Here is a 13,465-nt window from a genome sequence, read left to right as displayed (position 1 = left end):
AAACCATAGGAAGCCCCCTAGTTAGCTTGGTTGGTAACGCGTCTGCCTTGTAAGCGCTGGGCCGCGGGTTCGATTTCCACCCGGGGGTGATTCTATCCTGAACACATAAGGTTCGTTCTTGGAACTTTAATTGTGTCAAGAATAAATCCTTGTCACAAATATCGTTCCTCGCTTAATATACTACGCTCAATTGCACGACTTGACTTACCACTACACCACGGAGATTTTTTTCGCAAGGAATCGTCATCTAAACTGCTAATATAATTGAACAATTCGTTCTAAGCTGACAATTTGTTCTAAACTGTCTAAATAAAGCACTACTTTTACTTATCTAACTTACCAGGAGCGGCAGGGCTGGACTGTGGGGGCCTCTTTGGTAGCGAGTAGGTAGCCAGGGGCGGGGTAGAGATCTGAGAGGGAGGGGCCAGGGGGGTTTCGAAAGCTTCGTTGACAAGGTGGGCAGGGGGGCGGCGATTTTCACGGCGTGGGTATTTGCTCGGAGGGAGGGGAGGTGAAGGGGTAACTGCTGGGGCGACATCTGATGGAGGTAAGAACATTGGGTTGTTAAAGTGGAGGGTTCCAAAATAAGAGCCCGGTTTTTTTCCCCCCAGAGCACATTTTTTTACATCCATGCTAAGGTAGAAACAAAAAAGTTTGGTCAGAAAATTTCCGGAAATTGTGTATGTAGGTAGTAGGTACATTTTTTAGCACTTGCAGGTCTTCAAATTGAGTCACCAACTCTGTACTACATCATCAAACCTTCCAATACAAAGACCTTTGGAAATCTTCAGAAAATAACCGGTACTCTGACAATTAAAGAAAGGTGTAAAACTATACAGGAAATTATAATTTCTATACAACTGGTATTATTTATGTACATGTGCCACATTGACTGTCCATCTGCCTTAAGGCACGTTCCCACTTGTTCGGAAATAAATCGTCATGTGTAGTGGGAACACACTCATTTAAATTACATTGCCCATAGGACATTAGGACAAAAATCATGTGAAACTCACGACAAGTGGGAACGGCCTTTGGTGGTTTAGTCTTTCTCACGACCCACCTTAAAACTATACAGGAAATTATAATTTCTATACAACTGGTATTATTTATGTACATGTGCCACATTGACTGTCCATCTGCCTTAAGGCACATTTCCACTTGTTCGGAAATAAATCGTGTCGTGTGTAGTGGGAACACACTCATTTAAATTACATTGCCTATAGGACATTAGGACAAAAATCGTGTGAAACTCACGACAAGTGGGAACGGCCTTTGGTGGTGTCTTTCTCACGACCCACCCTTGTGTTCACATTTTTAGGCAAAAAAGAAGCATTAGCTTAAGTTTTTTTATGATAACAACCCCATTTGATTGTATTGTACTACATTTGACAAAAAAAAAACCCCGTTTCTGGAAAATTTGGATCGATTGCAATTATTATTATTATTATTAACAAGTTTCCATTTATTTTTGATCGATAAAAAACTCAGAACATACATTTTTTTTTATAAATGGTATACCCATCCGTATAAGCAGAGCTTGTGCCACGGATGGGGATTGCAATACTTTCTCATTATGTACTAGTACGGTTTCGCTATACTTTAGTAATAGAAAGTAAAAAAGTTTGAGTAAAAACCTTCAACACAACACAAAAGGATGGGTCTTGATTTTAGAGAGAGTCAGAAAAACCAAGTGGGCTCCTACATTATTTTGAAGTAAGTGAAGTGACCAGGGCCAAAGTTTAGTGACAACCAGGGCCAAGTTTTAATCTTTCCAGTGTCGCCTCTCGAGCTTTCTCAACTCCAAGCTTTTACAATATCTCTAACCGTTTAGTCGGTATAGCTGAAAACCGCCAAAAAACGGTCAAAAACCACCAAAAAGCGGTCAAAAACCGCCAACCGTTGCACCGATCTTAACCAAAAGTTTCGTGTCGCATCCTTGTCACATTTGACATCTACATTCTACATACCAAATTTCAAGTCTCTAGCTCTTACCGTTCTCGAGGTATTTTGTACAAAAGACACACACACGGACCAATGGCTGAAACTTTGGATTTAGGCTCTAGGGACCTCAATACGTGTTTTGGCACTAAAAACTGACCATCGAAATTTTGACCCGATTACATTACTTTCCTTCCTATAAAAGGATGGCCAGGTCATATGCTATTTTCTAATTTTCCCGAGAACATGAGTTACCTGAGGTCGGAAGAAAGTCATATCTACATACCTGAGGTATGGGCGCATGACTGGCGAGCGGCATAATGTAGAAATCCTTGATCGTAGTCGACGCATTGCCCACCACAGCCATTCTATTCTTTGAGTTGCAGAAACGCACTCTATCCACTAGTAGAGGAACTATAGTAATATGTATCACCTGTTATTACTAAACTTTAACTCCAATTATCTCAAAATCAGGTAAGTATGTGTGGCTTAGTCCGTTCTTCCTCTTGACTCCTAAAATGTAAAAAGGATTGCCAGGTCATATGCTAAGTATTTTCTAATATTCCCGAGAACATGAGTTACCTGAGGTAGGAAGAAAGTCATATCTACATACCTGAGGTATGGGCGCATGACTGGCAAGCGGCATAATGTAGAAATCCTTGATCGTAGTCGACGCATTGCCCACCACAGCCATTCTATTCTTCGAGTTCAGATAACTATACAGACTCATATACGCGCCTCGCTCTGTGGTATCGAATCGAATCACCGATATCGACTTATCGGGCAACTTCTTGATCTTGTTCAAATAGTCGAACGCTGTCGAGGGGGAGATTCGACCCACGCATTCGATACAGTTGGGCAAATCCTCCATGAGATCTTCGCAGTCGCCGGACACCTGAGGAATAACGGTGTTCAAATAGTCGAACGCTGTCGAGGGGGAGATTCGACCCACGCATTCGATACAGTTGGGCAAATCCTCCATGAGATCTTCGCAGTCTCCGGACACCTGAGGAATAACGTGGGTTCGAAACATGGTTAGTACAAATTGAATCCTGAATCTGTGGCGAAACTCACAGTCAAATGTGTATTTATTAACAAGATTTCATACAATTTTGAGCCCACAAGGTCCCTTTCGAGTTTCACTTTGCACACTAAAGTTATGCGTGAAAAATCAAGTAGAATTGAAAACGTACTGACATAGTTCGCTTGGAAGGTAGCGTACCTGCCTTGTAAGAGCTAGGTAGCGAGTTCGATTCCCGCCCGGAGCGAACTCTTTCCCACATTTTTTTTTTTTTTTTTTTTTTTTTTTTTTTTTTTTTTTTTTTTTTTTTTTTTTAATACGAAATTTTTCCGTAGAAAATATCAGCTTCTTACAGGAGCTTAGAAAATCTATTTCCTTACCTCATGTGCCGAAGCTTTGAACTTGGTGACTTCGGTCATGAAGAGGAATCCCTCCCAGCACTGTCCCGGGATATCCTCAGGCGGTGGCGTATCTATGTTCACCGTAGAGGTCGGCTCTCTATCTGACTGATCCGATTCGTCTCTACTCTCCTGGGTGGGGGGTGGGGTCTCCTCTATCACAGGAGGGAGCGGTAAGGGATCGTCCATGATGATACGAACCTGGAATTGAAATTGAAAGAAATCGTAAAGTTAAATCTGATAGTTGCCAGCCTAGTTAGAAGGTAGCGCGTCTGCCTTCGATTCCCGCCCCGGGCCGAATTTTATCCTGTATCCTGAACAGATAAAGTTCGTTCTCGGAAAGGCTGACTTTCTCCTATCCTGTCTTCCTTCTCTCTTCGATTTTGGGACCATAAGACTTTAGCAGTTACAGTTCCCTCTTCCCTCTATCAATAGATAAATTTAAATGGCCGGGAGGTTCTGGGTTAGGGGTGCACTCAGCTTCGTGAAAACTACTGAATAGCTACTTAACTCGAGTAGCGACCCGTGGCGGCATTGCCAATGTAAAAAGACTAGTGAAAAATGGGTACTGATTCCAAAGGAGGCACTTAGTTAATGCTATGATATCCACAAAAGTGAAAAGGCTTTTCCTTAAGTACCACAGCTTAAGTTCATAATGGAGCAGTTGCAAATGGGTAAAAATTATTAATAAATGGTTAATTCCTACGTAAAAGGTAGTGAAACATCCAAATCTGAGGTCAAAACTCCAAAAAAATAACTGTAAAAGGTCGAAAATTCAAATTTCATTTTCCGTTTTAATGAATGAGTTCAAAGATGTGTGACGTCAGACTTCAGGCAGTTGTCTCGCTAGGTAGCGCCAGTATGCAAGCGCGCTTGCGGAGCAGCAAAAAGAAATGCGCAGAAACGTATGCGCACAAACACATTAATGTGTTGCCTGCGAGGGAGCTTTGCTCGGGACATTTGATGTGACGTTATCGCCTACGGGAGCGTATGCCGTGTTCACGATTTACCGATATTTTTTAAATCGATTTTTTTCGGGATCTAGAAGTCGTAGGTGAAAAAGAAAAATTCCGTTGGTCCTCATTTTTCCTGCTCTATGACTTTGAAACATCACTCAAGTAAGCGCAACTATTCTATTCCATTCCAATTTGATTTGGAAACATAACATACCTCATTAGGGTCCTTCTGCGGGGGTTTCTCCTCTCCGGATCCCGGGGACAGTTTAGTCTCAAACAGTCCCGAGTCTTTGGTACTCGAGGAAGCCTCATCCGACTTCCTGTCTCTCTCCTTCTCCTTGTGATCCTTATCTCTGTCCTTGTCTTTATCCTTCTCCTTATGATGGGACGAATGTTTCTTGTGGCGAGAGTGAGAGCGAGAGCTATGTCTGTCTCTGTCTCGACTTGAAGATCGGGACCGTCGCTTCTTGCTTGAACTTGACCTTGAGAGAAAAGGGAGGTAAGGTTTTCGGTTAAAATTTCCCACAAAAATTACTCCAATTTACCATTTTGGGTTGTAAAAGATAACTTTATTTGCTTTTTCCAATAAACCTTGTATAACAGACTTGAAAAAGTAGATAATTAATAATCACAATACTCCATGTCACTACTCGATGAAAGTAGCTAGCTATGAGAGTCGCGATGAAAGTATTATCCTCAAGAAGCTGAGTTCACCCAAAACCCCAAACACAGAGTCGAAAAAATTCGACCCCGCTGGGAATCGAACCCCGGACCTCCAGAGTGCATGCCTAGTGTGATACCCACTCAGCCATGGAGGTTTTTACAGATCCCCAATTTTTTGACTCTAAGTGCATCCAGCTTGTTACATACTACACACATCACGCTGGCGGTATGGCTGAAACACAAGGGGGCAAAACACGATGGATTAGTACAGGAAAAAAAAAGGTAAGTATTTTATCGTAAGAAGTACACTGATGAAAACAAGAAGAGAGAGTAAGAAATGAAGATGTAAATATGGAAAGCCTAGAATCCAAAATAGTTGATTGAAGACTCAGATGGTATGGCCATATGAAGAGAATGTCAGAGGAATGCTTACCAAAGAAAGAAAATGCAGGAAATGAAAATGGAAGGAACAAGACCAAAAGGGAGACCTAGAAGTAGAGATGGGTAATACTGAATACATTCACGATCCGGATCCGCGGATACGGATCGAGCGTCGATCCGATTACTTCAGTGAGTACAAAAGTATTCGAATACTTTTTACTCGTACTACGTACTCATCATAATATCATCGCGTAGGTAGATAGATACTTCAGTATTCAGTAAGTCGCAAGTCGCAAGACCCCAGAGCCCAGAGTTATAAAAAGGTAGGTAGGTACCTAAGGAGAAGGAAATAATTATAAGACTAATAGGTTCAAGAACTCGAGAACAATTATTATGTATTAAAGTTTTTAATGTAAATTCAAAAGAGTAAGTAAGGTTAGTACACTTAGTACCTATAAGGAATAAAATTGTTAGGTATTCTGTTCTAAATTTCTAATCTAACGGCGGTTTTGTTGCGCATACCTACCAACTAGGTCAGCCTAACCAGCTGATGAGGGCTGATCGACTTATCAGCCAGCTTATGGAACAGGGTGAGGTTCTTCACGTCTTTCACGTTGAATTCAATGCTACGATATTTGGACTTGTATTTCATCCCGGTGTCCTTGTTGAAGAGGAGATAGAGCTCTTCTTCTATCTCCGTGCATAACGCTACGACCTGGGAAATGTAAAGATAGGGATTAACCTTACAAAGATGTAAGAAATTTTGTATATGATCGGCCCACAATTTGAGTTTAAACTTGGTTCAAGTTAAACTGTTTGGAAAAAAAAAACTGCACGCCTTAGTCCTTTATGGAACCTTCCTTTCCAAATTTCAATAACCATTTTACAATGCCACCTTTAATCGCTACTCGATTAAAGTAGCTACTCATCCTCACAAGGCTAAAAGTGCACGCGGAACGCCAAGCACAGAGCCGAAAACAAATTCGACCCCGCCGGGAATTGAACCCAGGACCTTCGGCGTGCAATCAGTGTGATACCCACTAGTGTTGGACACTATGAATAAGGCACAGTTGTTGAAAAAAGGCTAGGAAATGAAAAAGTGAAGAAAAATGTCTCCCTTACCTCTGCCTCCGTCATTTTCAAGCTCTCCACATCCTTGACCCGAGCATACAATGTTTCCGACAGCCTCTTCCTCAAATCCTCAGAGTTCCAACTAGCGTCGTCTTCATCAGGCATATCATCATCATCATCCACTGCAGCCACAGACTCCGTGGATTTCCTGCAAAGAGATAAAAGCAAAATCAATAGAAATAGGTAATAAAATGGAGCAGTTGCAAATGGGTAAAAATTATAAATAAATGGTCAATTCCTATGTAAAAAGTTGGGAAACATCCAAATCTGAGGTCAAAACTCCGAAAAAATAACTGTAAAAGGTCGAAAATTCATTTTTTATTTTCCGTTCTAATAAAAGAGTTCAAATATGTGTGACGTCAGACTTTAAGCAGTTGTTTTTTTCGTCCGTTAGGTAGCGCCACTATACAAGCGCGCAGCGCCACTATGCAAGCGCGCTAGCGGAGGAGCAGAAAGAACTGCGCAGAAACGTATGCGCACAAACACACTAATGCGTAGCCTGCAAGGGAGCTTTGCTCGGGACATTTGATGTGACGTCTTCGCCCCAAACACACTAATGCGTAGCCTGCAAGGGAGCTTTGCTCGGGACATTTGATGTGACGTCTTCGCCCACGGGAGCGTATGCCGTGACGTTCACGATTTACCGGTATTTTTTAAATCGATTTATCTCGGGATCTAGAAGTCGTAGAAGAAAAAGAAAAAAAATTTGGTTCTCATGTTTCCTGCTCTATGACTTTGAAACATCACCCAAGTAAGCGCAACTGATCTATTGCTTCAAAACATACTATTAAAGCCCAACTAGGGAAAATTAGTGAAAGTGAGAACCCTGCGACTTAAAATAAAGGCCTAAAAAAAGTCTTACCTGCCCCGTGAAGAATCGCTAGACCGCCTCTTCTTTTCTGCAGCTGCGGTATGCCGTGACGTCAAAGTTGACGATTTACCGGTATTTTTTAAATCGATTTATCTCGGGATCTAGAAGTCGTAGAAGAAAAAGAAAAAAATTTGGTTCTCATTTTTCCTGCTCTATGACTTTGAAACATCACCCAAGTAAGCGCAACTGATCTATTGCTTCAAAACATACTATTAGAGCCCAACTAGGGAATATTAGTGAAAGTAAGTGAGAACCCTGCGACTTAAAATAAAGCCCTAAAAAAAAAGTCTTACCTGCCCCGTGAAGAATCGCTAGACCGCCTCTTCTTTTCTGCAGCTGCGATATTCGAATCCGTGGATTTGCCGCGAGAATCTCTGCGCGCGGCACTTTTCTTAGCGGCTGCGGCCTTCTCACTTTTAGCTGTGACACTAGCTAGGAAGGAGGTGAGAGACTTTACTGGGGTAACGCCCGTGCTATTGGCTGGAAGAGACAAACAGAATTCGAGTTTTTTTTTACTATACTAGGTCATTCCTATTCGAATCCGTGGATTTGCCGCGAGAATCTCTGCGCGCGGCACTTTTCTTAGCGGCTGCGGCCTTCTCACTTTTAGCTGTGACGCTAGCTAGGAATGAGGTGAGAGACTTCACTGGGGTAACGCCCGTGCTATTGGCTGGAAGAGACAAACAGAATTCGAGTTTTTTTTTACTATACTAGGTCATTCGCGCCAATTCCTAGATCAGATTAGGTGGTACACATTTATGTATCTCAGGAATTCCAATAGGTTTTCTACTGAGTTTTGGTCATCTTCTAATGCAGTGTTTCCCAACCTGGGCGATGTAGATTTTCATGGGGGCGATCAATAAAAAGAGCGATAAAGGGGGTGATGGCTATCTAGGGCCAAAAATGTAAGTAGGTTGTCTGTCTTTTTTGCGTTTGGAAATCTTAATCATTAGTATTTATGTTGGGGGGGGGCGATCACAGTTCCGATAATCTGTACAAATTCTGAAAGGGGGCGATCGTAGAGAAAAGGTTGGGAAACACTGTTCTAATGTACAAGTAGGTATAGTTGGTTGGTTTGTTTTAAATGCTAGAAATTGACCAAGTAATTTTTCTTCAGTAGATAGAGTAATAGTGCTTATTTATACTGCTAGAATAGGGCTATAGACTCCATTTACCCCAGCAGTAAAGCCTCTTCCTCAACTTCTCTCTCAGTGCCATCACCTCACTCTCTCTCCCCTTCTCCTTCGCTTTCTCCTTCTCCTTTTCCTTCTCCCTCTCTTTCTCTTTAGCTTTCTCTTTCTCCTGCTGCTCTTCCTCAACTTCTCTCTCAGTGCCATCACCTCACTCTCTCTCCCCTTCTCCTTCGCTTTCTCCTTCTCCTTTTCCTTCTCCCTCTCCTTCTCTTTAGCCTTCTCCTTGTCCTGCTGTCTGCTGTGATCTTCCGAGTGGCGTTTCGGCGCACTACCGCCTGTCGATTCCCGTTTGGGCTCGATTTTCTTGGCGACTTCTTTCTTCACAACCGGTTCTTTCTTGGTCTCCTTCTTCTCTTCTTTCTTCCCAGAGCTGGTTGGTTCTTTAGACACCGGTTTCTTGGTGGGTGTGGGTGTATTGTGGTGGGGAGGTATGATGGTGATCACTTTGGTTGAGGTGGGGGTTGTGGAAGATTTTTGACTGTTCACAGGAAGTTTGACCAGTTGTACGGTTTTGGTGCCCCCGGTGGCTGAAGGGGGGAGTTGTATGATTTTCACACTGGATGTGGAAGTAACAGGGGTACTGGGGCCTGTTGTCTGAGCTGCGCTGTGAGCAGGATTAGGTATGAGGTGTTTGGTGATGAGCTCTTGTTTCAATTTGTCACCACCAGGAGCGCCACCAGGTCTGATCAGCTTGATTGTTTTTGTTTTGCTGCCTTGTCCCTGGGGCGTGCCATCTGTAAAATAAATGAACATAAAAATTGAGACAAATGTCATAATTAAATTTCAAGAAAAGGGTCCTGAATTCAAATATCGACCAACATCTGGGACGTTCCTTCTTGATAGCGTGTACAAAATAGTAAATTCCTGTTGGAAATTCACGTACCTGCTGACTTAACCTGTTTGGTCAGTATAACCGGTTTCATAAGCTCCTTGATCGACTCCTGATTAGCTTTCATCAGCTGCTGATTCAACTTCTGGGAGGGGGTTTGTTTGGGTTTGGGCGCTGGGGATGGTTTGGCCCCCTGGCTGCCGGGTTTGACCTGGTTGTAGAACTGGGAGCTGGGTAGTTTGGAGGGAGCCATGACCTGGTAGGAAGGATTAGCTTGGATCCAGTGACGTACGGATGAAACGGTGGGAGCGTTCATACCTGAGTGGGAGAGAAATGTTTGAAAAATCTTTACTTAATATATAAACTACTTCTTCGATCGTAGGTACTGTGAAGAAGTTGAACTGAATGGAGCAGTTGCATTTGGGTAAAAATATTAATAAAACGTTGATTCTAACGTAAAAAGTTGTGAAAACACCAAATGTGAGGAAAAAACTCCAGAAAATTGTCTTTCAAAGGTCGAAAATTAATTTTTTATTGGGCGTTCTTATGAAAAAGATCAACGGTCGTGACGTCAAGATATAAGAAATGAGCAGAAACGCTTCCCCACAAAACCTTTACACTAAGTCTTAGACTCGTGTGGCCTGTGTTATAGTATGGGCATCCCATAGTAGCGCATGTCGTAATGTCAAGAATCAAGATATGAGATTTACCGATGTTTTTTTTTTTAAATCTCAGTTGAAAGTCCCTCGAATGACCTACTGGTACATACGTTGAAAATCAACGTTAATAATTACATACCTGATAGGATTTTGCCTGTTTTCCGTTCAAACACAATGAGATGTGTGTCTTGCTTGTACGTGCCTATCCTAGCCAGGGACTCTGTCACGTGGGTTTGTATACAGGCATCACTACAGTACATACTGCCCTGTAGTGCATCCAGCTTGTTACATACTACACACATCACGCTGGCGGTATGGCTGAAACACAAGGGGGCAAAACACGATGGATTAGTACAGGGGGGAAAAAAAGTAAGTATTTCATCGTAAGAAGTACACTGATGAAAACAAGAAGAGAGAGTAAGAAATGAAGATGTAAAAATATGGAAAGCCTTAAATCCAAAATAGTTGAATGAAGACTCAGATGGTATGGCTATATGAAGAGAATGTCAGAGGAACGCTTACCAAAGAAAATGCAGGAAATGAAAATGGAAGGAACAAGACCAAAAGGGAGACCTAGAAATCGATACATTGATATCATAAAGTCAGACATGGAAAATAAAACGAGGAGAGTGGGATGACATTGAAAGAAACCGGATATATGATGACAGAATATGCTGGAGACGTTTTGTAAATCGACCCATTCAGAAGATTGATGAAATGACTTACATATTTTTGAGAGGATCATGAGCAGGCTCGGGGCGGGGTTTTCTCGCGGTTGCCGACTTCTTATTGGGCGACCCAGACAGTCCCCCCTTGGTTGAAGATACCCCTGCCTTGCTATTGGTTGATGAGACACCAGATGGCGTGGCTTTGGTAACTGGAGTGCCCCCTGCTTCTCCGCCAGTCTTGAGTTTCTCCTTGCATGGGGGGCACCGCCACTCGATGCCACGCTCCTCCATTGAATTACCTGCGGGGGAGCAGAAAGGGAAGGAGGTTGTTACTGAACTCAAAAGAAAATCTTTACCAGACAAAACAAATAAAAGAAAGACTTGTGTTGAAGAAATGATCTGGAGGAGGAATCTACATTGATGTCCTCGGTGGCGTGAGATACCTGCAATGAGAAAGGAATTGAGAATTCAGTCCTTGTTTTATCCATGCTTAAATTGCTTACATGAAAGGGGAAGAGATTGGGTATTAATAAAATTTATTTTGGGTCTTTACAGGTAAAAATATTGACATACAGTCGAACCTGACCTGTCTTATTGGGAATTCAAGGGACCGGCCGTTTTTTCCCATCCAAAGTTTTTCCCATTTACAAATGAAGGGCCCACGATTTATTCCCCGTTTATATAGGTTTCCCTTTTAGACAGGTTCGACTGTAGTTTGAAATATGGGCTTGATATATTAATTTACCTTTTATTCTCATTGGATTTATTTTGAAGATGGTTTAAAAATAAAAACTTCAACAACGGAGGTCCTATCGTCCCGAAATCGAAAAGAGCAGTACAGGATGGGATAAAGTTAGGTGTTCCGAGAACGAACCTTATCTGTTAAGGATAAAGTTCGCCCCACGTGAGAATCAAACCCGCGACCTAGCGATAACAAGGCAGGTGTGCTAACCTCCAATCTAACTAGGCTGGCTTTTATGGATTTGAGTTGTGAAGATCCAATTGCATTATAAGGTAATCCTATTGTATTGAATAGGGTAATTACCTCAGGCAAAGAAGTGACAGGTTCCAAATGTACCGAGGGGGTGGGGTCAATGGAAGGTTTCGTGGTATCAGGGGAAGGTTTAGACACGGGAACAGAGGGCAGGATGAATCGTGGAGGTGCCGGGGGCGTAACTACGGGGGTCGGAGGGGGTTGCTTGATGGGAGAATCGAACAGTTTGCCCTGTGTCCCCACACCACTGGTCAGGTTGAAGTCCTGAGGGAACAAAGAGGAAATGGCATTCTATTAGGAATGTATTCATTAAACGTATGACATTGCACAGGATTTCTAAAATGGCACATTGCAGGAGTGGAGTTGAAGCGCCAAAAACCTTATAGGCCTCAAGTGGCCCTGGGAGGAGTAAGAATGACCATAAGCTGTGTCCACACATAGTCGTTAGCCGTCGATCGACGGTCGACTGAAAAAAAAAAAGAGAAGTTCTTTAGTATTTTTACTTTCTTTTTACATCGATCGATGGCCGTTGACTATGTGTGGACGCAATTTTAGACATACAAAAATGACAACATTTCTCAAAAGGTAATACAACAGTACAGTATAAAATTTTATTAGAAAGAATAATTAATAGACTCTTAAGTCAAAGGGTCATAGTAGAAGGAAAGTGAGAAAGATCTTTAATAGACTATTATCATTATTTGTAAATTGTATATAATGTGTATTAACAATACGATAAAAATTGAATTGAATTGAATTGACACTGAATGGGGTTGATTCCTGAGGCGTTCTCTACCACCTAACCCTAAGAGCTCTATTGTTAGATTATAACAGTCAAATTCTCAAATCAAATAAATATAAAATAATACGCCTCGGGTGGGATGGAACCCGTGTCCTCCTGTTTACTAGTTGCCCGTAGTTATTTCATCAAAATTGAATGGATTGGATAGGCCTTTTAATTTTACCACCCCTACTATACTGTTGAATGGGGTTGATTCCTGAGGCGTTCTCTACCACCTAACCCTAAGAGCTCTATTGTTAGATTATAACAGTCAAATTCTCAAATCAAAATAAATATAAAATAATACGTCTCGGGTGGGACTGAACCCGTGACCTCCTGTTTACTAGTTGCCCGTAGTTATTTCATCAAAATTGAATGGATTTGATAGGCCTTTTAATTTTACCACCCTTACTATACTGTTTTATTTGATAGCGCTTTAACGACGCTGTATATATAGGTGCTTAGCCTTTCAGTGATGGGACTTTTATTATACTGGCTTCTCTATTTTCTTGAATGACCGTTTCAGCTTTTCAAATACTTCTGAATGGTTACATAACTTGATACCCTGGGCTTTACCAAGGTAAAACCAGGGGAAGAATTCCATAAATTTAAAAAAACACTACGAGGTTCATTACCTTCACTAACACTTTCATGTCACTTTAAACGTATAGAATTAAAACAAAACAAAAAATAATAATACTAAGATGTTTACAACTCGAAAGGCACCTAATTTTTATAAAATTAATGATCAACACTTCAACATTCTAAGATCAACAGTTCAACGAAAAATCCAAGATCCTGGGTCACTTGAAACGTTTTAGTCAACGAGCAACGGTTACGAACAAATGTTTTCCAAACCATTTTAGTGTATTAGACTTTGGATGTCTTTACTCCTGTATACACGCCATTAGACTAACACAACGGCTCATCAATGCGATGTCACTATCAAACTAATTAAATGCACCAAAAAACTAATCAT

At 41.7% G+C, this 13,465-nt stretch overlaps 2 protein-coding genes across 2 annotated transcripts in view; both read right to left on the bottom strand.

Annotated features, from left to right (window-relative positions):
* LOC103510975 (proline-rich receptor-like protein kinase PERK5) overlaps window positions 1–574 on the bottom strand; it is a 32,993-nt gene extending 32,419 nt beyond the window's left edge. Inside the window, exon 1 of the mRNA XM_026825291.1 lies at window positions 341–574. Within this exon, the coding sequence (XP_026681092.1) occupies window positions 341–557 (217 nt within the window). The 5' untranslated portion in view covers window positions 558–574. The remainder of the gene's footprint in view (window positions 1–340) is intronic.
* A 1,856-nt stretch (window positions 575–2,430) lies between these two features.
* On the bottom strand, window positions 2,431–13,204 carry LOC103510790 (death-inducer obliterator 1-like). Its single transcript, XM_026823368.1, has 15 exons — window positions 13,122–13,204; window positions 11,757–11,969; window positions 11,073–11,154; window positions 10,770–11,010; window positions 10,183–10,361; window positions 9,439–9,702; window positions 8,669–9,289; window positions 7,916–8,032; window positions 7,656–7,842; window positions 6,483–6,639; window positions 5,900–6,075; window positions 4,531–4,798; window positions 3,343–3,561; window positions 2,555–2,947; window positions 2,431–2,454 (listed from the first exon to the last, which is right to left on the bottom strand). Exons 1-15 carry the CDS (start codon window positions 13,137–13,139, stop codon window positions 2,431–2,433), a joined length of 3,159 nt encoding a protein of 1,052 aa, XP_026679169.1. The 5' UTR covers window positions 13,140–13,204.
* Window positions 13,205–13,465: the final 261 nt, after the last annotated feature.

The sequence above is a fragment of the Diaphorina citri genome, unplaced genomic scaffold (assembly GCF_000475195.1).
Source record: "Diaphorina citri unplaced genomic scaffold, Diaci psyllid genome assembly version 1.1 scaffold2, whole genome shotgun sequence".
NCBI classification, from domain to species: Eukaryota; Metazoa; Arthropoda; class Insecta; order Hemiptera; family Psyllidae; genus Diaphorina; species Diaphorina citri.
This window is presented reverse-complemented; position numbering and strand designations above follow the sequence as displayed.